This window comes from Heterocephalus glaber, unplaced genomic scaffold (genome assembly GCF_053883595.1).
Source record: "Heterocephalus glaber isolate CG9 unplaced genomic scaffold, H.glaber_assembly_v1.0 deba00000331, whole genome shotgun sequence".
NCBI lineage: Eukaryota > Metazoa > Chordata > Mammalia > Rodentia > Bathyergidae > Heterocephalus > Heterocephalus glaber.
The window spans coordinates 58789484-58812816 of record NW_028258142.1 but is presented as its reverse complement, the minus strand read 5'-3'; the positions used below and the strand labels follow the sequence as shown (position 1 = coordinate 58812816).

The window sequence follows — 23333 nt, the reverse complement described above, 5'->3', positions numbered from 1 at the left end:
CCAGGAGCTTTGGGGCAGTGAGGTGCACCCAGCAGCCATCAGCTCTGCCGGGTAAAGGAGTGGTGACAGTTTGTTTTTTTCTTTTTCCAGAAATACTGCAGAAAGGTCAAGTTGGTAAAAAAGAAAGAGGTAGGTTGTATGGAAATCTTCTGTTTTTGTTGTCAACTTTTGAGTGTCCCTGGCCTCTGGGGTCCAAACTGACCTTCTAGATGCTTTGCACCAAGCAGCTGGACCCTCAGTCAGATGTGTGGGTTTTAGTGAAGAAGCCACCTGGGGTCACCTTGGCTGCAGGCTCATTTCCACCACTGCTCCCAGGAAGCTAGGCTCTAGGGTTGCACTGTGGGACACTCAGAGGGTATCCTGGTCACTGTGACACCGAGGGGCTGGACCAGTGCTGTGTGCATGTGAGAGGCACCCAGCAGAACAGCTGGAGTCTCCATGAGCAGCAGCTTAGCTACAGGCAGTTCTAATTCCAAAGTTCCTGGAAAGCACAAAATGTTGAATGTTGCTGGACCTGGTGGCGCATGCCTATAAACCCAGTACTCAGGAGGCTGAGGCAGGAGGATTGCCTCAAGTTCCAGGCCAGCCTGAACTACATAGTGAGACACTGTTCCATACCCTACCCCCCCCCCCCAAAAAAAGGTCAACTCTTGTGTTTTCTAGAAGAGCAAATGCTGACACATGGTTACCCTGCCTACACCACGTCGTGCGCCTGGCTTGGGTACTCGGACGACTTGCTGAAGAAGGTGGGCTGGGTACCTGGGCTTTGCAGACAGGTTGAAGGAGGGACAGCAAACTGATTGTCGTCCATGCTCACACTGCTATGATCGTACGTCACTTCTGGCACAGATGCGTGGGTTTCCCCAGCACCACTCAGGTCTCCAGGATTTGGGGACACCAGTGGGCAGGCGTCCTAGAGTTTTACTCAGTTCTGAATGCTGTCTGCCTGGAGTCAGCATCAGACAGTAAGTTAAGGGCTCAGCTCGCAGGGTGGGACACTTCAGATGCCAGCCATGTAAGTCCAGGTTGTCACCTGAGTTTCTGAGCAACTGACTGGAAAATGGCTTCCATCCGCAATCCTGGAGTTTTACCCTTTGCCGGAATGGCTCCCCGAACTCAAGGGAACGTTACTTTCGATACTGGGTTACTGTCAGGACTACAGCTCAGGAGGAGCCACAGGGGGGCATTGGCACCTCCATCCTCTCTCTGGGAGCCAGGTACCTCGACATGTTCACCAGCCCTGGAGCTCTGGAGCCAGTCTTTGTGGGATTTTATGGGGCTTCCTTAAGTAGGCAGGTTGATGACATCGTGAACCACTGAAAATCAACCTTCAGTCTTCTCCCCTCTCCAGAAGCCATTAGCATTCAGCACGGGGCTAATTTATAACTCTCTCTTGTCATATTGTTTTCATGTAGAGTAGAGAGAGAGAAAGAGAGATGGAGTCACACGGGCTGGCTTCTGCTTGATACTCTTACATCCACTAGTTCTCTGGATGCCACAGAAAGTGCTAGGTTTAAAACCAGGGACACACTATGGGCCAGGGATGTAGCTCAGTGGCACTGCACCTGCCTCTAAAGCACAAGGTCCTGAGTTTGATCCCCAGTACCGAAAATAAATAATAAATAAACAAATAAAATAAAATAAAATCAGGGACACAGCTGGGCATGGTGGCACACACCTGTAATTCCAGCACTTGGGAGGCTGAGGCAGGAGGATTGCTGTGAGTTTGAGGCCAGCCTGGGCTACATAGTGAGTTCAAGGCTAGCCTGAACTACATAGTGAGACCCTGTCTCAGAAAGACAAACAACCCCCCCCAAAACAGGGACACTCATGTTACATACTCCTTCCAGGAATGTTGTGACAGTGAAAGAAATGGTTCCCATGGAGATGAGGGAGAAAGCTACCCTGTAAGGAGAAGGAACGATGCTCTGTTGGCCGAGCTGTTTCTTCCCTTGATTTCAACAACACATGGCTGTTTCTCTGGTTTATGTTATGGCCATAATGTTAGTGGAACCCAGATCAGACACACCTGAGTCCCGCCCAGCCAGGGGAGTGGTGTGCTACGTATACCATGAACGCAGTGACGGTAGCTCTTTCCCCACAGCTCTGCACGGCAGCCCTGAAGGATGGCTGGACCAGGTAGGTGATTGTGTGATGACTTGACCTTCCCGCTTAGCAGCACAAGGATGGGAGCCAGGGATTAAATGACATCAAAAAGGCCAGAAGCAGCCTGGCACATGGGTATAATGAGGTGTCATCAAAACTACAGGGAGTGCCGCTGCCCAGGGCCATTCAACAGCACAGCAGGGTCATAAAAAATGTTACAGTGTGTCCTTATCCGGCATATTCACTGGATCTGGCACCGTGTGGCTTCTGGCTCTTCCCCAAAGTCACATGACCATGAAAGGGAAACGTTTTGAATTGATTCTGGATACTGAGGCAAGCATGAGAGTGCAACTAAAGACACTGACAAGAAGTCTTCCAGAATGGCTTCAGAAAATGGCAAGAATGATGGGATAAGTGTGCTCAAGGCGAATGGGAGTATTTTTGAGGATTCAAAGCAATGTGTCATTTACTGTAATAATTTTTTAATGTAAATATTCACCATATTTTTTTTTATCATACCTCCTATGTGATTGATACTGAGTGTGCAGGGCCGAGGGCCTGGAGAGCTAGTAAGCAGAAACTCGAACCCAGCAGTGGAGGCCCCTCCTCCACGTGACAGTGCCCACACTCAGGCCAGTGACACTGCTGAGGGCAGAGTCACAGGGAGCATGTATAGCAGCCACGTCTCAGAGCACGGTTGGACGTGAAGCCAGATGGGCAGCTCCCTGCCACAGGCATGTATGGTGGGAGGAGACTTCAGCAGGGGCCTCAGCTGCCCTCTGCTCGCCTTCGTACTCAACCAGGTCCTTTCTGCTGCTGGCCTTGGGCCCCTGCACCTGGGGGATGGACTACCCTGTGGCCTTCCTCCCTCTGGGCTCACTTAAGACAGGCCCTCTGTGCGCCAGGCTGTAAGGTAGAGATGGTTTATAAATGAGTCTCTTCATTCAGGGTGCACCAGGGGACTCCACATACCCTGTCAGCACCACCATGCTCTTCAGCTCTGCCTCTGGCCTCTTTGTTGTTAATTCATTTCCGTGATACAGCAAAGGCCCAGTTCACTTTACTAAGACCTCTGTCCCGGCGCCTTGCCTGCAGGCCGCAGTGACTGAGAGGCACTATCCTGACAGAGTACAGCAGTGCTGTCAGCACATTATGGGCAGGGGACTTGGCTAACATCATTGGGAAAGAGCCAGAGTTTACTGGAAAATGTGGTCTGTGAGTTATTGACAGAGACAGTCACTTCTGCAGAAAATTCAGGTGTTTCTGCCCAGTCCAAGGACAGAGGTACACTAGCCTACCAAATATGTTTCTAGGTTCAAAGTGAAGGTGGGGGCTGACCTCGAGGATGACATGCGCAGATGCCGCCTCATCAGAGACATGATCGGACCTGAGAAGACTCTGGTAACTGTCTTCTCACACCACTGGCAACCTGGCAGGAAGACTTTATCCAGGGCCAAAGTACAACTCATTTCAGGGAGGATCTTAAAAACTTTAGAAGTTTTAAAAGTTATTGTCAGGTGAAGTATGGCTCTGTGGTCTTGCAGTAGGTGAATGTATTTTTATTTTTATTTATTTATTTTTGGTACCAGGGATCCAACTTAGGACCTTGTGCTTTCGAGGCAGGCGCTGGAACCACTGAGCTAAATCCCCAGCCCTAGGTGAATGTGTTTTTTTTAAAAAAAACACACAAACCCATGGGGTTTAATACTTTTTAGTTTTTTAATTCTGCAGAACTAGTTAAATAAGATCAGGGTGGGGCTTGGGTCCTTCCTTGCTCACTTATTTGCGGACCAACAGCAAACAGGTCTCCCATTGGTGCCCTGGTGTGTCAATCATTAATCTCTGTAGGTTGCTCATCAGGTAGGCGGGGTTCAGGGAGACACTGTTGAAGAAGTATTGAAACTGTGGCTGTGATAAATGTAAAGATCAGCTGTTTTTGTCCCTGACCCAGTATTTTTGTGAAATGGTTCTCATTAAGTGTAAAATATTTTCGTAAAAGAAAGCTGCAAGTGGGGCATGGTGGTGCACACCTGTAATCCCAACACCTTGGGAGGTTGAAGCAGGAAGATTGCAAATTCAAGTCCAACCTGGGCAGTTTAGCCACTTAGCAAGACCTTGTTTCAAAATTTAAAAAAATAAAAAGGGCTGAGGATGTAGCTCCATGCCAACACCCTGGGTTCAATCTCCAGTACTGAAAAACAAAAAAGTTGCAGATGTATTTATGAAGTTTAAGAGGCTCCTTCACAAGTTAAAATTCCAGTTTGGAGTCTTGATGTAGGACCCGAAGGCCCATTATCTGTACGTGAGTTAATGCTCCTCTTGTCTCATGAGGTCATTCTCTTCCAAATGACTGATGATAAAACTTTTTCCTGAGTGCCCCATCCTGTGGTTCCAAGAGTCCTGGGAGGGAGCTCTTACCACTTAGCACCTTCCATAGCTACTACTTTCCTTGTCTCGCTCTCAGGCATTGTGATGTCAGTGATAGAGGGGTGGAAGGGCCCCTCTCAGGCTCTGCACACCCAGCAGGTTTTGGGCCGGCTGGCAGCAGGTGGAGAGGCAGGGCCTCAGAACTCAAGACCTGGACTCAACTCTCCACTGGCCTGACTTACTGTTCTTGATCAAGTTCCTTCTCTGAGTGTCATTTTTTTATTTGCAAAATGGACAAGTATGGCCTTCCTCATGGAGTTCTTATAAGCATTAAATGGAACAAAACCCATCCAGCACCTATGGGAGTGGGGGCTTCATTAATGGTAGCTGTTTGTTAATTAATGTGCCAGATGCATGGTGGGCCACAGTCAACACATGGCTGTTGAACAAACTCACCATTTACTACATGATTCAGTATGTGATAAAATGGTCCCAACAAATAGCTAATGCTTCAACACACGTGTGTCCGGGCAGCCACTTCTGTTAGGGCTGTGGGCTGGGTGTCAGCAGTGGGCCACCCTCACCGGGAAGGACGCTCCCTGCAGATGATGGATGCCAACCAGCGCTGGGACGTGCCCGAGGCGGTGGAATGGATGTCCAAGCTGGCCGAGTTCAAGCCATTGTGGATCGAGGAGCCCACGTCTCCCGATGACATCCTGGGGCATGCTGCCATTTCCAAGGTAGGAAGACTGCCACTGCCTCTGCTGTCCAGGCCATTGACTTTCATGTTTAATTTTCCAGCGTGGTCACAACAGACCGTAACATTTCTTCACTTGCTCCCTTTCACATTTCCTAAAGGAGGCAGCTGAAGTAATTGTAATGTGCAACAGGTGAGGGCTGCAGACCCGACATCCTCTCTGTACCACTTCCGCCTGTTGTGGTTGGAGGGAGTCACCAAAAGTTCCAAGGCTGCTAAAATCTAGAGTTTGATAGACATGGTTCCCATGCTTTTAAGTGTAGAAATGTGACTGCTGTTTGAATATAGATGGTCTCTGACTCACAATAGTTCAACATAGAATTTTTCTACTTTATGATGGTACAATGGTGATATGCATTCAGTAGAAAACATACTTCATATTTTGAATGTGGCTTTTGTTTTGTTTTGTTTTGTTTTGTTGGTACTGGGGATCAAACTCAGGACCTTACACTTGCGAGGCAGGCACTGGAACCACTGAGCTAAATCCTGGGCCATGAATGTGTCTTTTATCAGGACATAACTCCTCTATAAGTTGAGGTACAACTGTACTTAATCATCCAGAATGAAACAAGTGTAGATTCCTCCAGATGACTAGAACTAAGGCTAACTCTTCCCTCCCTTTTGGGTTCAGGAAGAACTTGACATGTTGGAACACCTGAGAAACCTCTGGCTAGGCAGGGGGCCCTTCTATGGCTGTTTTACAGCCCTGATCTACAAAGCCATGTCAAGTGGTTAATTTGTAGTTTGTACAAGACCGTAACTCCTAGGCTTTTGATCCTCAGATGAAAGCAAGCTCTGTAAGAAGTCATGTTAGCCAAAGGCTGCCGGATGAGGGTGCGGTCAGGGAAGGGACTGGGTATGGGATTCACGGATGTCCCGCTATGGCCATCCCAAGTTCAGATACACCTACTTCTGGCCACAGAGACATTGTCCTCAGCCTTGTTACTCCCTGAGCCTGGGTCCAGCCACCCTGTCTCGTCTAAGAACCTTTTTCCCACTAGGGTGTGAGGTTAGAGGCTCAAAGGTCCTTTGTTCGCTGGCTCTCTCAGCAGATCAACATCAGACCGACCTTAGGTCGGACACGCTCCGGAAGCCTATGCTTCAGGAACGTCCTCCTCACCCCACTTGCAGCTTCTCTGGAGAGGAAAAACAGACACATTAAACAGAGATGGGCGGGGACATGAACCGGGCCACTGAGTGCTGAGTACAGAGAAGAAAGCTCCTGGGGGGGGGGGGTTGTGGGCAGGGACTGGGAGGTGGCCTCATGGCCTGGGGTGGGGACCTGAGCTGACTGTAAAGAACACTGGGCTGCAGGTGAGGGACATGTGCTGGAGCCACGGGGCAACCACAGCCACCTTTATTCAAACAGAAGCCGAGCCGGGGGTGGTGGTGATCCCAGCACTCTGGAGGCTGAGGAAGGAGGATCACCTGGAATTTGAGGCCAGCTGGGGCTAGAGAGTTCAAGGCCAGCCTGCACTACATAGAAGATCCTGTCTCAAAAAGAGAGAGAGAGAGAAGCCAGGTGTGGTGGTGCACGCCTGTAATCCCAGCACTCGGGAGGATGAGGCAGGAGGATTGTGGTGAGTTTGAGGCCAGCCTGGACTACATAGTGAGACCCCATCTCAAAAAAAAAAAGAAAAGAAAAGAAAGAAGAAAAAAAGAGAGAGAGAGAGAGAGAGAGAGAGACAAAAGCCAAACCTTCCAAAGAATTGTTGAAGGTAGGTGTCTGGGTGAGAGGTTGAGGTCAGCGAGGCTCCTCCCCTGAGCGTGCGTGGCCTTGCTCCTCAGGGTTCCTGGGGTCGCAGCACCTTGCTCTCGCCTCTCCAGGCTCGCAGCTGACTGCCACCCACCTGGGGAGTCAGGGGAGGCTCTGAGGAAGGGACAGATGAGCCAAGGCACCACAACTGCAGGCACAGCGCAGCGCAGGGCACAGAGGAGGCACCACAGGGGCTCAGAGGGCGCTGCCCGAAGGAGGTGGCCGCTGCAGGTCTCTGACTGGGAGGACGGTGGCGATGCCATTGGCCGTGCATTGAAACAGGGCCTGCAGGGCAGAGGAAACTGAGGCAGGGGTGGGGTGGGGAGGCTGCTGCTGAAACCTGGGGAGGTGAAGGGAGAGCAGCTGGGAGAGGGCCGATGCAGGGACTACGTCCAGGTCGAAACTCGGTACCCAGTCAGTGCTGGAAACGCTGCCTTAAAATGGCTTTCCCTCCGCTCCCCTCCTCATTTGCTCTCTCCTTTTTCTCGTCTGAGACAAAGAACCAAATGTCCTTAAATTAGAAATTTCAGAAAGCATAAAATGCTAGCGTGAGAAGGTGTGTTTGAGACCATCTGCTGAAACAGACTGAAAGCCCGCCTGGTGCCGCGCCCACATGCCCCACGAGAGGTGGGACACGGATTTGAGTCAGGGGCACCTGCGCCCTCAGTGATTTCACTGAGAAGCTGGCATAAGTGATCCAGAAGTCTCCTCAGGCTCTGGGATCAGCCTCAGGGACAAATCACAGCTGTGTACTTCCAGCTCTGTGACAGGGATGCTCCTGTTCCCTCGTCTGTAAAACAAGGACACTGATGGCTCCTCTCCTGCCAGGTGTGACTGGGCATCACTCACACGAGTGTTTTGCACAGCACCTGACAGGCAGCGAGGGCTCCGAATCTGTCCCTGAGAAATGGAAGGAAAACCAGGCAGGAACCAAAGATGTCTGAGGCGGACAACTGTGGGGTCCCTGCCAGTGGAGGCCGAGTGGGGCAGCCTGGAGCCCAGGTGGCAGGTGAGGGACATGGCTTTCCGGGGCCAGGCTAGAGGACCAAGTCCAGGTGGAGGTGACAGCACCTCACCCAGTCTGTCGCCCACAATGTGGCAAGGGAGGAGGTTCTAGAATAACCACTGAAGGGGCCGTCAGGGATGCACGGGCATCCTTCTGCCTGCCTTTGACTGTCACGTGGCTCAGCAGCAGGGATTTTCCTTCTGGAGCAAAATGCATCTTTAATCCTGAGGAGCTGCAGTTTAAAACCTAGGAAAATAACAGTAGGCTGCCTTCTCTCCTAGGCACTGGTCCCTTTAGGAATTGGTGTGGCCACAGGAGAACAGGTGAGTGACGTGTCTCGATGCCACCACACACCCACCACTGACGGACACAGTTGTGTTAGGCTCTGTATCCGGTTCCATTTTGGGCCAGGACATTTTTACCGTCTTAGAACTCAGTAGTCCATCAGTGTGAAGTCAGTCAAAAGTTGGTGGCTTTTTCTATAATTTATACAGTTCAGGTGATTTTCTCAAAACATCTAATCAAGATCAACAAGGCAGCAATGTAAAGGTGTTGCAAGGTTGCACAGTGGCGTAAGAAAGCCAGCTTCTGAACTGGGTCAGCAGGATGGTGTTTGCTCCCTGTGCTTGTAAACCAAGCACCAGTGCCTGCCAAGCCCCACTGCAGTCAGCCCGAGAACAGATTCTGTTTTCCCAGCAAAAGGAACAATACCACTCAGCTGTGGTTCTGTTTTGTCATCATGCCACCCGCTCATCGCTGTCACCATACCTCATCTCAATGCTTGGCTTCACCTCCCACTTGAGGTTGTACAAGTTACTCCTTAATGCGTCCTGAGCTGGTGTGATCTGTCTCACGGTCACATCCGCAGATCTGGAAGGAAGGGAGCGCCAGGCCCCTGCCTGCACTGCCAGGGTGCCTCCTGCCCAGTGAGAACAAAAGAGAATCACAGCCTGGGTTCCCCAGGGCCACCCATGGGTGACAGCTGGCGTGGAATCACCGCACGGCCAGGCTTAGGGATCCCGAAGGCCAGTGCTGACTCTTCTATTGGTGTCATTTTTAATTCTATTTCCAGTGTCACAATAGAGTGGTATTTAAGCAACTCCTACAGGTGAACGCCCTGCAGTTTCTCCAGATTGACAGCTGCAGACTGGGAAGTGTCAATGAAAACCTCTCAGTGTTACTGATGGCCAAGAAGTTTGGAAGTAAGGGCCTGCCTGGGGTCCCCCACTTCCTGTGGTCTTTGCAACTCAAGTCTCTACTTTGCCATGCTGATTTTTTCTCTGTTTGCCCCCATCAAGGAATCTTTAATGATTTTCATGATGGGACTCTATTCCTAAATATTAATGACTTAATCACCTGTGGGCACTGACAGAAACCACAGGGCTCTCTTCCCCACCTCTTTTGCACGCTTTTGGCATTGAGGAGAAATGTTTTCCCTCCAGCTCCTGTGTGCCCCCACGCCGGCGGAGTTGGCCTGTGTGAGCTAGTGCAGCACTTGATCATATTTGACTACATATCAGTCTCCGCAAGCCTTAACAACAGGTCAGTCTGTCTACCTCGAGCACTCCTTCCCTCAGGCCGGGCCAGCTCTCTGAGCGTCCTGCTTTCACCATCAGACACCCAGGACACTGCGCACTGTTGCAAGGGCCTACATGGCTCTAAGAGTCGGCTCCACACTGAACAGCGTGACGCATCCACTTTGTCGTATAAACATGCTGCTTTTGCTGATTTCTCCACACAGGCAGTAAGAACAGGGACCCACTAGAGAAGTCACTACTGAGGGTAGATTCACACCCAGAACTCCAAATGGCTCTATTTTATGCCTTCCTGAAGCCCTGGTTTCTCACATGTACATTTTCCATTGCATCTCCTCTTCCTGATACCACCCAATACATCTTTATTTAATAGTTTCATCTTCTCAGCATCCCAGGGAACTTTACATTGGGACAGTCTTCCTTCCAGTCATCTGCATGTATGGCTTTGTTTATTATGTTTGCTTTCTTCTTTTTGTTTTGTTTTTGGAGACACGGTCATGCTAGGTAGTGCAGGCTGGTCTCAAACTCAGTGGTCCTCCTGCCTCAGCTTCCCGAGTGCTAGGATTACAGGCGTCCACTACCACATCCAGCTTATTATGCCTTCTCAGCTCCTGGAATTAAGTGTTGCAGAAAGCTCACTACAGGTGTACAGCAAGAGCCAGGCATGCAGGGGAAAGGCAGATACCAGATTCAGGCCCAAGAGAGATGGGCTCTGTTAGGCACGGAAAGGGCATAGTTGTAATGGTTTCTTCTTCAGCTGGTAGTGAGGAGACAGGTGCTGTCTGGATGATGTTATGCTAATAAATTAAAGAATGTTAGATTGCAAAGAAGGAAACCTGGGCCCCTCAGACCTGGAGCTGACATGGGTTGATCTCATCTAAGTCTAAACCTGTCTGTACATCTGGAAGATGAAGGTTGGGATTAGATCGTTGTTCTTCCCTCCCAGTGAATTCGCAGACTCGAGTGAAGAACCATAGATCATTGTGCTCTTGCCCCTCAGTTCCTCCTTCAGGATCACAGGAGATTCTGACCAACTGTGAAAAGCTCCACAGGTTTTGAGGGGGAGAGGGGGTCACTCCTGCACTCAGTGCACACTGTCCCTGGTGCAGCACCCCACGCGCTAGTGCCTCAGTGGGACTTGGTGCTCCAAGGCCTCCCCGCAGGTAAAACCACCACCAGACGCTACCCCACGTGCTGTCACACGTCAGCCCCTTGCTCTGTCATCCTGTGTGGACACATTTCCTGCTCTTCTGTCCTCTCCTCTGCAGCTGGGTCTTCTGCACCGTTCTTCAGACACCCCAGTCAGTGGCTCAGTGGCTGTGCCCAAGGAAACCACGCGACTCACTCTCATCAGCTTCTTTGTGCAACCCCAGCACCAGGGCAGCACATGGCCTGCCTGTCTCTGTACCTGGAGGGACCCCATGGGGTGATTCATTCTCTTTGTCTGACTTTGGGCCAGGCACCTGGGTGACTCATTCTCCAGAGTCTGAATTGACGCCTCTGGGGCATCACAAGACCTTGAGCTGCAAGGGACGTCGTGGTTCACTGTGCCTCAGTCCCACACTGCTCTTCTGGGTGCATAGCACCCGAGGCAGAGGTCGAGGGCTTCTCATAGAAACGTGCGGAATCCCACGTGCTGCTCCCCTTGCGTTAGTGGCTAGCAGCTCACAGATCACCTCCCTTTGGGTGCTGTTGCCTCAGTCTCGTTCCTCCCCCTAGGATGTGTGAATATGTGGATCATCTGCACGAACATTTCAAGTATCCCGTGCAAATCAAGCAGGCTTCCTACATGCCTCCCAAGGTGAGCCAGGCCGGGATGCCTCACAGGCATGCTTGACCCTTTTAAATAATCAGGAATACACACATGGTTTTGTTCCAGGTGGTCATCAGCACTGCCCAATTGATTCTTTTTGCTAGGATGCGGGCTACTCGACAGAAATGAAAGAGGACTCTGTAAGGAAACACCAGTATCCAGATGGCGAAGTCTGGAAGAAACTCCTTGCTGCTCAAGAAAATTAAGCATTCAGCCCTATTTCCTCTTCTTCTTACATAGTGCTACCTACTACCTTTTCTTCTTTAAAATTTCCTGGTTAGTTTTATGGAAATAGAAGGAAAAAAATTGCATCCTACCAATCAAGTTCAGCTGAATGTCCTATTAACCTCAGGAATCAGTTTCATCATCGATTCTTTTAACAAATCGATGCATACTCTAACCCTTAAACAAACTTAGATTCACCTAGCCTGAAGTCCAGGAAGATGTTCTTAACAAAATTTCTACCAAGAGGGCCGGGGATTTAGCTCAGTGGTGCCACCGCTTGCAAGGCAGGGTCTTCCTGAGTTTGATCCCCAGTACCAAAAAAAAAAAATTTCTACCAAGGGCTTGTACCAGGACATTAAATTACTTGGAAAATCAGCAACATGTCGCACAATTTGTTAGAACAACTCCATGTTCTGTTTAATGCTTCTCATAAATTAGCAGAATAAAAATAGTTCTGGAGCACAGCGGGGAGCTGGTATTTGCAACAAAGGGAAAAAAGCCACCGATGAGCCCTGAAGTGGTTTAGCATCCCTTTTCTTAACCGGTCTAAGCCTGTTAGAGAAGTCACACCACACTGGAACTGATGGTATTTATAACCCTGAAAAACCTCTACCTAAATGCTCATTATATTTAAAGATAAAATGCAGCTAGAAGGAGATGCGTGGCGGAAAAACAGGGTGAAATACTGCACAGTGAGCACTTCTAATACATACAACAGCACTCTCCACAGCAGCTAAACAGGGACGCAGTGTGTCACTCGGGTGACCGTGCTAGGCAGGAGCTGAGCAAATAAACGGCAACAGAGGAAGAAACACGGATAAATGCAAACCAAGGCTTTATTACAGGAATATACACAACAAATGTAACTGCAAATGTTCATGAGCAAACTATACATTCTGACTGATGGTGTTATTTGAGATTTCAGGGAAGAGCTTATGTAATTAAATTCACCTTCATTATGTACAACTGAAATGCATACTTGGTTTTGCTAAGAATATAGGAACTTTCACTGTTGTTACTTTATTCATAATCTTAGCATTTTCGTGCACTTTTATTACTAAAGTTAAGCTCTTGTGTTACTAAAAAACCAGTACCTTATATCTGCCAGTGACACTATCTTCAAAAGTTAACAAATAATAACTGATAGGTCACTGACAGTTTTTGACCTACTTCCTTTTTTGCTTTACAAACAAAAATACCGAGACTCAAGTTCTAAACAGGGACACTTCCTTCCTTCCTTCCTTCGAACAGCACCGCTGAAAGCACTCTACACAGCCATTTCCATCTTAATGGCAGGATGTGGATTGTACCCTTCCAGCTGAAAGTCTTCAGCTGTGAAGTTGTCGATGGTCTCAACTGTTCGAAGGATTTTGAGCTTTGGGAAAGGTCTTGGTTCTCGCTGAAGCTGAAGACAAAATCAGACCATTATTCTGCCGCGTCTGTGTAACCTGCTTTAATTCTGTCCCTTCATGACACAAGCACAATTTTATGAACCAAGGAGAACCCTTCCCCTGGTTACCCACCACTCCTGGGACATAACCACCTGGTCTCCCTGCTCAGGTAAGAGTGAAGGGTGTTTGTGACATTACATGCCATCAGGGGCCTGGTGGCTCATCAGACCCAAGTTCTTTTTTTCAAGACAGGGTCTCACTATGTAGCTTAGGCTGACTTCAAACTTGTGGCAGTTCTCCCGCCTCAGCCTCCCAAGTGCCAGGATTACAGGTGTGCACCACTATGCCCAGCTTTTTTTTTTGACACTGCTTGCTCTGTAGTCCATGCCCATTTAGAACTCACAATCTTCCTGCTTCAGCCTCCCAAGTGCTAGGATTACAGGCGTGAACCACACTACACCTGGGTCAGGCTTACATTCTTGAAGTCCTTTTTTTTGGTACCAGGAATTGAACTCAGAACTCTGCACTTGCCAGGCAGGCATGGCACTGCTGAGCTACATCCCCAGCTCAGGCTTACATTCTTATACAGTAACTCCTGGCAGATCTATTAAAGACCAGGACATAGTCTATTTTTCCTTGCCTTTTTTTTTTGAGACAGGGTCTCACTAAGCTCAGGCTGGCCTAGAACGAGCAGTGATCCTCCTGCCTCAGCGCCCCCAGTGCTAGGATTACAGGTGCACACCACACCCAGCTTCCTTTTCTGTACGTAACTCACAACAGCATTACAGTATGGTTTCCTAAATTCTATAATCCCTATCCCAACTGTCCCTGGTAAAGGAAAACAAAGGATGAGTGCTGTTAATGAGTCCCAGAAAGGGATGTGCGCCAGGATTCAGGAATGAGCACATGACACCAGCAAGGATGCGGACACGGGTCAGACCCAGCACAGTGTCCAACACACAGGAAGGGACAGGCAGAGCCACAGCCCAACAAGCTGGTAGCCGGTCTACTTAAGAGAGGCCAAGCTCTCAAAAGGTGTCACTCACAGGTCTGATCTGGCAGGGGCCCAAAGGTTTTTGGTTCTTCCTTTTTTCCCTTGGGGCTTATGAAGCACAGCTGCTCATATTTTTCCTGCCATTTCAAATCATCTGGTATTGAAAGGATTCAGACAGACTTAAGTATTCTATTAGCATAAAATCTAAGGGAAAATATTTGCATTTCATTTCTCCTTCAAGTAAAAATATCAGGGAAGGTCTCAAATCCCCTGGCCTGAACATGCCCTTCCTTTGTGGTACTGGTGCTTAGTCCCTTACAGCACCTGTCATGTGAAATGCCTGTGGCTACAGAGGCAGGTGTTGGCCTCATGCCTGCCCCCTTTCCCTATACGGAAGCCCTGCAGCCGGAGAATCCTCTGGAACTCAGGCGCATCACCACAGAGTGACTGTGACCTAAGGGATGCTGCCCAAATCAACCTTTTAACTAGCAGAAGGTACCACGCCCAAAAAAGGAGAACGGATCTAATCCTTACCTGAGTTTTCAGTGGCTCAATGTGATTCAGGTAAATATGTGCATCTCCCAAAGTATGTACAAAGTCACCTGGCTAAATAAATGGTATGGGAGATGAATGATGTATTAGTTTCAATCCACCCCCCCAACCCCTTTGGTACCAGGGATCCAACTTGGGTCCTTGCGCTTGCGCGGCAGGCGGCGAAACCACTGAGCTAAATCCCTGGCCCCATCCCTCCCTTTTTTGACACAGGGTCTCGCTATGCAATTTTTTTTCCCCTGGTACCAGGAATGAAACTCAGGACCTTGTGCTTGCCAGGCAGGGGCAGCACAAGCTGAGCTAAATCCTCCACCCCCATTACTATGTAGTCCAGCCTGGCATTGAACTCAGAGATCCTCCTGCCTCTGCCTCCCAGGTGCCAGGATTATAGGTGTGCACCACCACAGCCAGCTTTAGTCTCAATTCCTTTAAAGCACATCATATAGTGTATGAAAACACTACAAGACTTTTCAAGAGAATGATTTAACCAGTGTAGCATTTGAGAAAAGTTAACTAAGACTGGAAGGGCCCAAGGCATGAGGTGGCCACAGCCACCCTCTCTGCTCCGGGCGCAGCCCACCTGCAGGCCAGTGACGTGGGCGACCATGTAGGTGAGCAGGGCGTAGCTGGCAATGTTGAAGGGCACGCCCAGGCCCATGTCCCCGGAGCGCTGGTACAGCTGGCAGGACAGCTCTCCGTTCACCACGTAGAACTGGCAGAGGGCATGGCAGGGAGGCAGCGCCATCAGAGGGAGGTCTGAGGAAGCACGGAGGAGGAGGTGGGGTGTGAGGAAACACAGCTATGAGCAAGGCCAACAGGAGACAGAGGCCACTCGCAAGGCAGAACCTCGAAAGGCGCCAGCTGCAGCGATGCCCACGACCCACATCCTGCATGAGGCCAGACTGCTCCCCCCTTGCAGCAGAGCCCCAGAACTGATGGGGACCTGTCTAGGCCTTCAGCCTGAGACTTCTATGACGTACAGGGACAGAGCGATGCTCCTCTACCTGAGCTGGAATCAAGGACTTGTTACCTCTGTGGCACCAAACAGAGGAATTGTTTCATTCACAGAAACTGGCATCCCAGGTGCACTCCATGATAAAATCTCTATTACAGAGGCAAATTCCACACTCTGGGTACCTAGTACCCCTGGAAAGGTTTCATTTCTACAACACAGCTGTTAAGAATGAGCCAGGCACGGTGGTCCACGTCTGTAAACCCAGCACTGAGGGAGACTAAGACAGGAAGACCCCCAGTTCAAGCCCAGCATAGACAACTTAGCAACATTTGCCTTGGTGTGAAAAATGAGAAGAACTGAGGATGTAGCTCGGGGTAGCGACCCCTTGGCTTTGATCTCAGTGCCACCAAAAAAGAAAGAAAAGGAATGTCAATAATAAACAGAGATGCTGAAACTTCATCTGCCCACATTAAAAATGTTAAATCTTTTTCTGAGACAAGATCTCACTAAGTATCCCAGGCTGGCTTCAAAGTCACAGTGATCCTCCTGCCTCAGCCTTGCAAGTGCTGGGATTACAGAAGTGCACCACCATGCCTGGCTTAAAATGTTAATCTCATGGGCATGTATTTTCCTAGGCAATTTAATGAGTATAGATGCACACACTGGGATCACCTGGGTCCAACCCAAAGTCTGAAGGTGAAAGAGCACCCAAGTGTGACTGAGGTGGGGCACACTCTGAGCTGGCTTCCCCGGGGTGCCCCCTCTGTGCTAGCCATGTGGAGGAGCCACGTCCCACCTTTTGGGTTCCAGGCGCACATGATGATTCTTCTGTCATCAGGGTTGGTTTTGATGGTGTCAATCACTTTCTGCAGCTGGTCCACTCCCTGACCCGAGTAATCTGCAGGGGTGCCGGAGAGGACAGGTACACACATGAAGCAGCACCTCGTGACAAGGTCCCGGGCCACTGTGGCTGCGCCACAGCGCGCTCTGCAGTGCTCAGACCTCAGGGGCCGGAGTGCAAGGCCCCACTTGAGGCCCCGGGTCTGTGGGCTGGTGCCAGTTCCGTGAACATGTCTCACTCAGTCCCTTTCTCCTCCAGCCTCCCCCTACTGCCAACTACTGTGGCTCGGACGGGGTTGGAATGTGTCTCCAAGGGCTCTGGGTTCGATTTCACCGTGTATTAAAGAGGAGCTTGAGGGCCGGGGATGTAGCTCAGTGGTGCCACTGCCTGTCTTACAGGCGGAAGGTCCCGAGTTCGATCCCCGGTACCAAAAAAGAGGAGCTTGATCCAACTCTGGTGCGCTCAGATGGGGCCTTGGGAGGTGACGTGGATGACGTCATGAGGGTGGAGTTCCCACAGTGGAGTTCCATGGTGGCTTTAAGGAGAAGAGGGACCGGAAGAGATGTGTTTGGGTGCTTCCCGTCCCTTACTGCCATGTGACACCGGGTCACCTCAGGGCTGTGCTGCTGTGCTAGCAGCATGGCCCTCACCTTAAAGCTCCAGAGCTGGGAGCTAAATAAACCTCTTTTCTTTCTAAAGTGATCCCTTTCCAGGTATATGGCTGTCACGAGAAACAAGCTAATCCACTCCAGTCTCAGCAGTCTTACTTGGGACTCCCTCTCTACACTCATCCTCCATGGTTGTCACTGACACGGTCTAGCTTAGCCTTGTTCCACACAGGACGTCCTGGGTCCTACACAAAATTGGATTCCTGGGCTGGGGATGTAGCTCAGCAGTGCAGCACCTGCCTGGCAAGCGTGAGGCCCTGAGTTCGATTCCCAGTACCAAAAAGAAAAGCAGAATTAGGATTCCTTCCACAGTCCTGGTTACAGTGGGCTGTGGGTTCCTTCCTCACAGCTCGGCACCCTCCTACCCTAACCCCCACCTAAAACTGCATCCCAGCGAGCAGAGAAACACAACACACCACACAAGTCAACAATGACACCACCGCCTTCCTCTGGGCCTGGGGCATGAACTTCTGACACCTGGGCTGCCTGGTGAGCCGGGACAGGAAGCTGAGAAGCTCTTTGCAGTGAGGGGCGGGCTTCATGCTCTCCCCAGGTTGGAGTCAGGCAATGCTCCAGCCCCAGTGCTCCAGCCTGGCAATTCTCACATTTTAGGGGCAAAGTCCTCTCTCAATCACAGCGCCAGAAAAGGAAACAAAGATTTTTTAGAAGAATCGTGGTGCACGAATATCCTACACCTCGATGGTAGTGCTGGTTCCACGAATCTACACCTGTGCTAGAAATCGCACTCGAACTAACAAGTGTGCTACAACAGGCGAATCTGATGAGCACTGGAGAACGCACCGACAGAGATGGATGCCACAGTGCTAGAAATCGCACTCGCACTAACAAGTGTGCTACAACAGGCGAATCTGATGAGCACTGGAGAACGCACCGACAGAGATGGATGCCACACCTCGGGCAGGTCTTCCTCGTAGGGAAACAGGGAAGGAGAACTTTCCTTTTGGGGGGCAACTTCTATGAATGTGTAATTATTCCAAAATAACAAAATTTTCTTCCAGGGCTGGGGATGGAACCCAGGGTCTTGTGCATGCTAGGCTAGCAATTCACCACTGGGCTGGTCCCTGGACATTTAAAAACAAAGACGTCGAACTCCCCTACTGGAGTCCAACAGCTAGCATTCGGACAGCTCTAGAGTAAGGCCATAATTTTCCCCTTAAGCAACAAGAAATAATTGACTGCTAGGCAGGAAGCAAGGCACCGAGGGCCAGGGGAGCAGCCACGTCCTCAGGAAGAGGCTCCGGGACGACAAGGGCAGACAAGACGACCGACAGACACTTACCACAGGCTGGTCCATCCTGCTGGGTTCTGCGGGGGTGGGAGTGAACCCAGGGCTTTAGCACTAAGCCACAGGCACAGCCCTTTCTTATTTTGAATCGGGGTCTCTCTAAGCTGTTTCCCAGGCTGGGCCTGAACTGGTGATCTTCCTGCCTCAGCCTCCTAGAGTGATAGGATTACAGGCATGCACCACCATGCGTGACTTACACTGCATTGTTTTTACTGATAAAGTATACATAACATTAAATGTACTACTATAACCATTTTTAAGTATGCAGTTCAGCAGCATTAATTGCACACTGATATTGTGCAACCATCACACTATCCATTTCCTGGAATTTTCATCATCCCGAACTAAAACTGTATACCCGCTAAACCTGAATTCCCCATTCCCTCTTCCCCTCAGCCTCTGGCAACCCCCATTCTACTTTCTGCCACTACAAATTTGCCCATTCCTGGTCTACACAGCATTTTAAATCTTTTTTACTCTGGGAGGCTGAGGCAGGAGGATCCCAAGTTCTAGTCCAGCCTAGACATCTTAGCAAGACCCTGTCTCAAAATAAAAAAATAAAAAAGGGTTGGAGGTGCAAAGGCCCTAGGTTCAATCTCTAGTACTGGGAGGGGAGCTGCCAACGTTAAAAAGATCTCATGACTGCACATCAGTGCAATCTTAGGCTTTGACTAAAGGGATTCAGACAGCACCAGGCCCGATACCCCCAGTGGGGTGGGACCAGAGCTGCAACACTGTCCCCTTTAGAGGAGACACAATGTCAGGTTGCTGGTCCCTGCCTAGCCACCAGACTGTTACTTCCCGCACACGCACCCTGAGGTGGCATCTGCTTAAGGACAGGTTAGACAAGAGCCAAAGGCCAGGGGCTGGGCTCTGGTACCAAGGTGCCACCAATAGCATGGAGAAGGGCAGACGTCCTGCAGTGGGATATTCCTTCCACTATTCCAGCACCACAGGGACCTACATTGTGCTGGTGGTGCAGCCTTGTTTTTTGTTTCGTTTTGTCTTGCTATGTATTCCAAGCTGACCTCAAACTTGAACTTGTGGCAATCCTCCTGTCTCAGCCTTGGAAAGGGAGAGCAAAGCCACCACAAGACACAGCTGGGTGGCTTTTCCCACACACCTACCTCCTCCAACACGGACACCAAGCCTACAGCCATCTGCCAATGACACAGGAAGCTCCCCAGTGTCAGAGTTCTCCATTGGCTCCAGGACTTGCCAGTCCTGAGACTTCGTCCCCCAAATGGATCAAACTCGTGCTAGGAAGGGTACTTGGAGTATTGGCAGCCTGGCTGTGTCTCCTCACCTGAGTCCATATCTTTGTAGTCAGCCCCAAAATGCCTCCACTGGAAGCCATACACGGGACCCAGGTCCCCTTCCTGGCGGCTGGAAAACCCCAGGCTGTCCAGGAAGTCTCGGGACCCATTGGCATCCCAGATCTTCACGCCCTTGGAAGACAGTTCTTTGGCGTTTGTGGATCCCTGGAAGAAATGGCAGTGGGAACTGAGTAAAATTTTTTTTTTTTCAGTACTGGGTTTTGAACCCAGGGCCTTTGCACTAAGCTATAACCCAGCCCTTTTTATGTCATATTTTAAGACAGGGTCTTAACTGCCCAGGCTGGCCTTGAACTTAGGATCCTCCTGGCTCAGCCTCCCAGAGTGTGGGATTCCAGGCATGAGCCACCATGCCTCGGTCAATTTTACATTTCTTTAAACATGTTCTATGTCTAAATGTGCTACTCCAAAATGAATTTCCTGCCTGCAATCCATTCATATACCGGGCAACAGGATAATTTACTGATCAGAACCAATCAGTATTTGCTTTTCTGGCAAGTATTACCAGTCACACTGGACTAAAAGTGGACACTATTTTACTCATCTATGCTATTGTAAAGTTCCTTTTAGCCACAATATGTATTTACACAGTTGTTTTCCTGCTAAGTACAAAGCCTCGGGTGGTTATTTCTCTTACACTTCATCTCATTAGATCTGGCCTGTGACGCTCTGAGGAAGGATGAGGAGGTAGCCACATAACCCTAGGCCTTGCCTGGTCCTCCTACCCCTCCACCTACTGCTCCCCGCCCCAGCCTCGTCTATAACAGAGCACAGGCCCAGACAGCGCCAGCCAAACCCCGGGGCCAGGTAGAAACCAGCTGCCGAGCGGCCCGATTCTGCCTTCCCACCCACTCCGGGCTGCTGGGCAGGTACCTGCCACCTCCTGCTTGTGACCAAGTTGCCCCGGACCCTGTCTCAAAAATACCAAAAAGAAAAAGAAAAGCTCACTGAGCAGTGTCAAAGGAAGTGTTGGAGAAGGTTTTAGAAGTGGGAATGGCAAATACCATCAGCCTCAATGGGATTGTCCCAGTATTCCCAAGAGATTGGTAAGGAGGCCAGGGTGGTGAGATGGAGAAAAACTAGTGAAGGCCAGAGCCAGAAAAACAGCCCAATGAAAACCCTGGCTCTTCTTGAGTGAAATAGGACCCGCTAAGGGCTTTAGGCCGAGGTGTGACAGGATCTGACTTACTGTCTGTGTGTGGCCCTGGGCCTCTGCACTGAGACATCCCCAGCCCTTTTTTAATCTTTTGAGACAAGGTATTGCTAAATTAATTGCCCAGGCTGGGCTCCAACCTGCAGTCCTCCTGCCTCAGCCTCCTGGCTATGATCTGATAATTTAAAGGCTCTCACTGGCTTGTGCTAAGAAAGGACCCTCCACTTGTGAAGGCAGCAGCTTCTTTACCTTGATAAACCACAGCAGCTCCTCCAAAACACCCTTCCAGAACACACGCTTGGTGGTCAGCAGGGGAAACTGATCTGAAAAACAGTGTGCCAGACAGTTAGTTGGAACCTGAGAAGACAGGACTCAAAATCCGCTTTCTCTGTGGAGGAAACTACCGAGGGAGTGACCACGGGGGACACCCGGGAAGGCGGGAAGGCTGGGCAGCCCTCCTGAGCCTGGTGGCCCTGGACACAGGAGTTCCACACCATGCTGTGGGAGTGCCAGGAGAAGGCAGAGCGCTCACCGCCACCCAGGCAGTGTGACCTCCGTCACAGGGCAGGAAGACAACACCCAAACTGCACCCCCACCCAAAGCCCGAATACTTCTACACCTAATTCCACCACAACCCAGATCCACACTGTAAAAACTTGCGGATCGGTAACAAATACATGTAAAGCAAACTGACATATTATTTCAGTCTATCATAAACACCAACTGTTTAAACACTTCACTGCAGGATCCTGTTAATCCAGGACGTGACCCAGCCAGAGCACCTTTATGCTCTTCATTTACAGGCAACAGGAAGCAATGCAGATGTTTACACAGCTTAAGGGACAGTGGGTGGGAGCAACAGGCAACAGAGAAATAAACGTGTAAAAGTTTATCTCTAAATGCAGTACCGCGGCAGTCCACATTATTGGTTGTATACAAGGTATGATTTTAAAGAAAAATATGGTGTTTAAATTTTTAAAAATTTTTTATAGTAAAAGCCATTGCCATAAATCTACCTGAAAATCCTCCCCCTCATTTTGAACACACTCATCCCACAGTTCTTGCCACTTTCCATAGCAATTTTAGAAGTCCTCTTTCGTGAGTATCTTTAGTTGCATTGTGGTGACTGCTTCTATGTCCTGAATCGATTCGAAATGTTTACCTTTCATGCTCATTTTGACCTGGGGGAAGAGCCAGAAGTTTCACCGTGGCAGATCAGGGGAATGAGGACACACTGGGATGTTTTTATGAGCCTGCTTTTCCATTGGGTGGCACTCGGCAACAGCATTCATGTATTTTTGATCACTGTCCCTAGAGACACTCAGGAAAGAGGACTCCAGAACTGCTTCAGAAAGAGGCAAGATCCATGGTGTGTGTTTGAAGGGAGGAGGAGGATTCTGAGGATTCATGGTAATGTGTCTTGCACTGTAATAAATTCTTTTAAAATGTTCACAGTATATTTTGATCACTCCTTGTAGCTGATATTCACAGAAGAGATTTTTAAATCAGAATTCCCTACTGAGCATTAACTCCTCCTCCTGTGACAAATGGAGAAGTGGAAGACCAGAGAGCTCGCCCAAGGTCTACCCAGAGAGGGTGGATTAAAAGACAGTTTGTGGCCAGGGATTTAGCTCAGAGGCACCGCGCCTGCCTTGCAAGCCCAAGGTCCTGAGTTCAATCTCCGGTACCGAAGGGGAGGGGCTGTTTGTGTTTCTTCAGAGTCCGCTCCTTCCAGGGTGATACGGAACGGATCCGGGGTGAAGTTTCCAGTCTCTGGAACAAGGGGAACCATGGAGGGTCCCCCTAAGCACAGTAAGTCTGCTTCACCAGTGGGTCTCCTCACTCAAACCCTGTCCCACACTTAGGCCGAGGATGCTCCTCACTCATCGAAGAGAGGTCAGTGTTACCCCAGGCTCGATTGCCTTGCAGGCCCTGCCCCCCAAAAGAAAACAGCAGGTCCTCAACCCAGCGTGACAGAAGCTAACGCAATGGCCCCCGCACCCTGTCCTCTGTCCCCTGCAAGCCTGACCCTAACCACCCCCGGGACACTTCTTCCCCAGGCCCAAACAGCTGCAAAGAAAAAGAGCAGAGGAGGAGCTAGAGCTCGGGGTTGGCGGGAAACTTTCAGGAACCCCACGTTCCCGCCCAGGGCTGCAGCGCCGTCTCCTTTCCCGCCTCCGGCCCATACTATTTTCGCTCCACTTTTGAAAAACTTTGCAAAGCCAAACCGCCCGGGGGCTCCCCGCTCCCCACCCGGGAGCGCCCGCGGGGACGCGGGGTGGCCGGGTCCGGCCGCCGTCCGGGGGGCGCTCACCTCGCAGGCTGTAGCGCGCCTGCATGCCGAACAGCGACAGCGTCCCGGTGCCCGTGCGGTCCTCCTTGCGAAAGCCGCTCTGCAGGATGTGCTCCACCTGCCGCAGGTACTGCAGCTCCGCGTGCGGCGCCGAGGGCTTCGCGCCCTGGTCGTGCGCGGCGGGCGGTGGCGGGAGCTGAGAGCCGGGGGCGGGCATGGTGCTCGCGGCTCTGGGCAGCGGCTGGCAGGGCGGGGCCGTCCCTTCCGGGCGCCTTTTCCGG

General features: G+C 50.4%; 2 protein-coding genes across 7 annotated transcripts in view; one reads left to right on the top strand and one right to left on the bottom strand.

The window, feature by feature from the left end:
• Enosf1 (enolase superfamily member 1) overlaps positions 1–11940 on the top strand; it is a 29444-nt gene extending 17504 nt beyond the window's left edge. For 2 of the 6 annotated variants that reach the window (XM_004853179.4, XM_087194228.1), the window contains 10 exons: positions 91–129; positions 664–746; positions 2105–2139; positions 3420–3507; positions 5079–5213; positions 8274–8315; positions 9065–9194; positions 9435–9534; positions 11247–11328; positions 11445–11940. In XM_004853179.4, the coding sequence (XP_004853236.1) occupies positions 91–129; positions 664–746; positions 2105–2139; positions 3420–3507; positions 5079–5213; positions 8274–8315; positions 9065–9194; positions 9435–9534; positions 11247–11328; positions 11445–11546 (836 nt within the window). In that variant the 3' untranslated portion in view covers positions 11547–11940. Of the gene's footprint in view, positions 1–90; positions 130–663; positions 747–2104; positions 2140–3419; positions 3508–5078; positions 5214–8273; positions 8316–9064; positions 9195–9434; positions 9535–10795; positions 11329–11406 lie in introns of those variants that run through there. The other 4 variants (XM_087194224.1, XM_087194229.1, XM_087194226.1 and 1 more) reach the window with 4 other exon arrangements.
• Positions 11941–12383: 443 nt separating this feature from the next.
• On the bottom strand, positions 12384–23308 carry Tyms (thymidylate synthetase). The gene is made up of 7 exons (XM_004853178.3): positions 23074–23308; positions 21009–21082; positions 19579–19753; positions 16254–16355; positions 15083–15258; positions 14485–14556; positions 12384–12970 (listed from the first exon to the last, which is right to left on the bottom strand). The coding sequence occupies exons 1-7, from the start codon at positions 23267–23269 to the stop codon at positions 12833–12835; spliced, it is 933 nt and encodes a 310-aa protein (XP_004853235.1). The 5' UTR covers positions 23270–23308; the 3' UTR covers positions 12384–12832.
• Between the last annotated feature and the right edge of the window lie 25 nt (positions 23309–23333).

Bases quoted from the DNA above. Each gene is read 5' to 3' on its own strand.
- Tyms (XM_004853178.3), bottom strand. From the start codon at position 23,269: ATGCCCGCCCCCGGCTCTCAGCTCCCGCCACCGCCCGCCGCGCACGAC. The intron at 15,259-16,253 runs GTGGGACGTGGC...GTGCTTCCTCAG, and splicing joins GTGCGCCTGGAACCCAAAAG to ACCTCCCTCTGATGGCGCTG. The intron at 14,557-15,082 runs GTGGGCTGCGCC...CCATTTATTTAG, and splicing joins CCCACGTCACTGGCCTGCAG to CCAGGTGACTTTGTACATAC.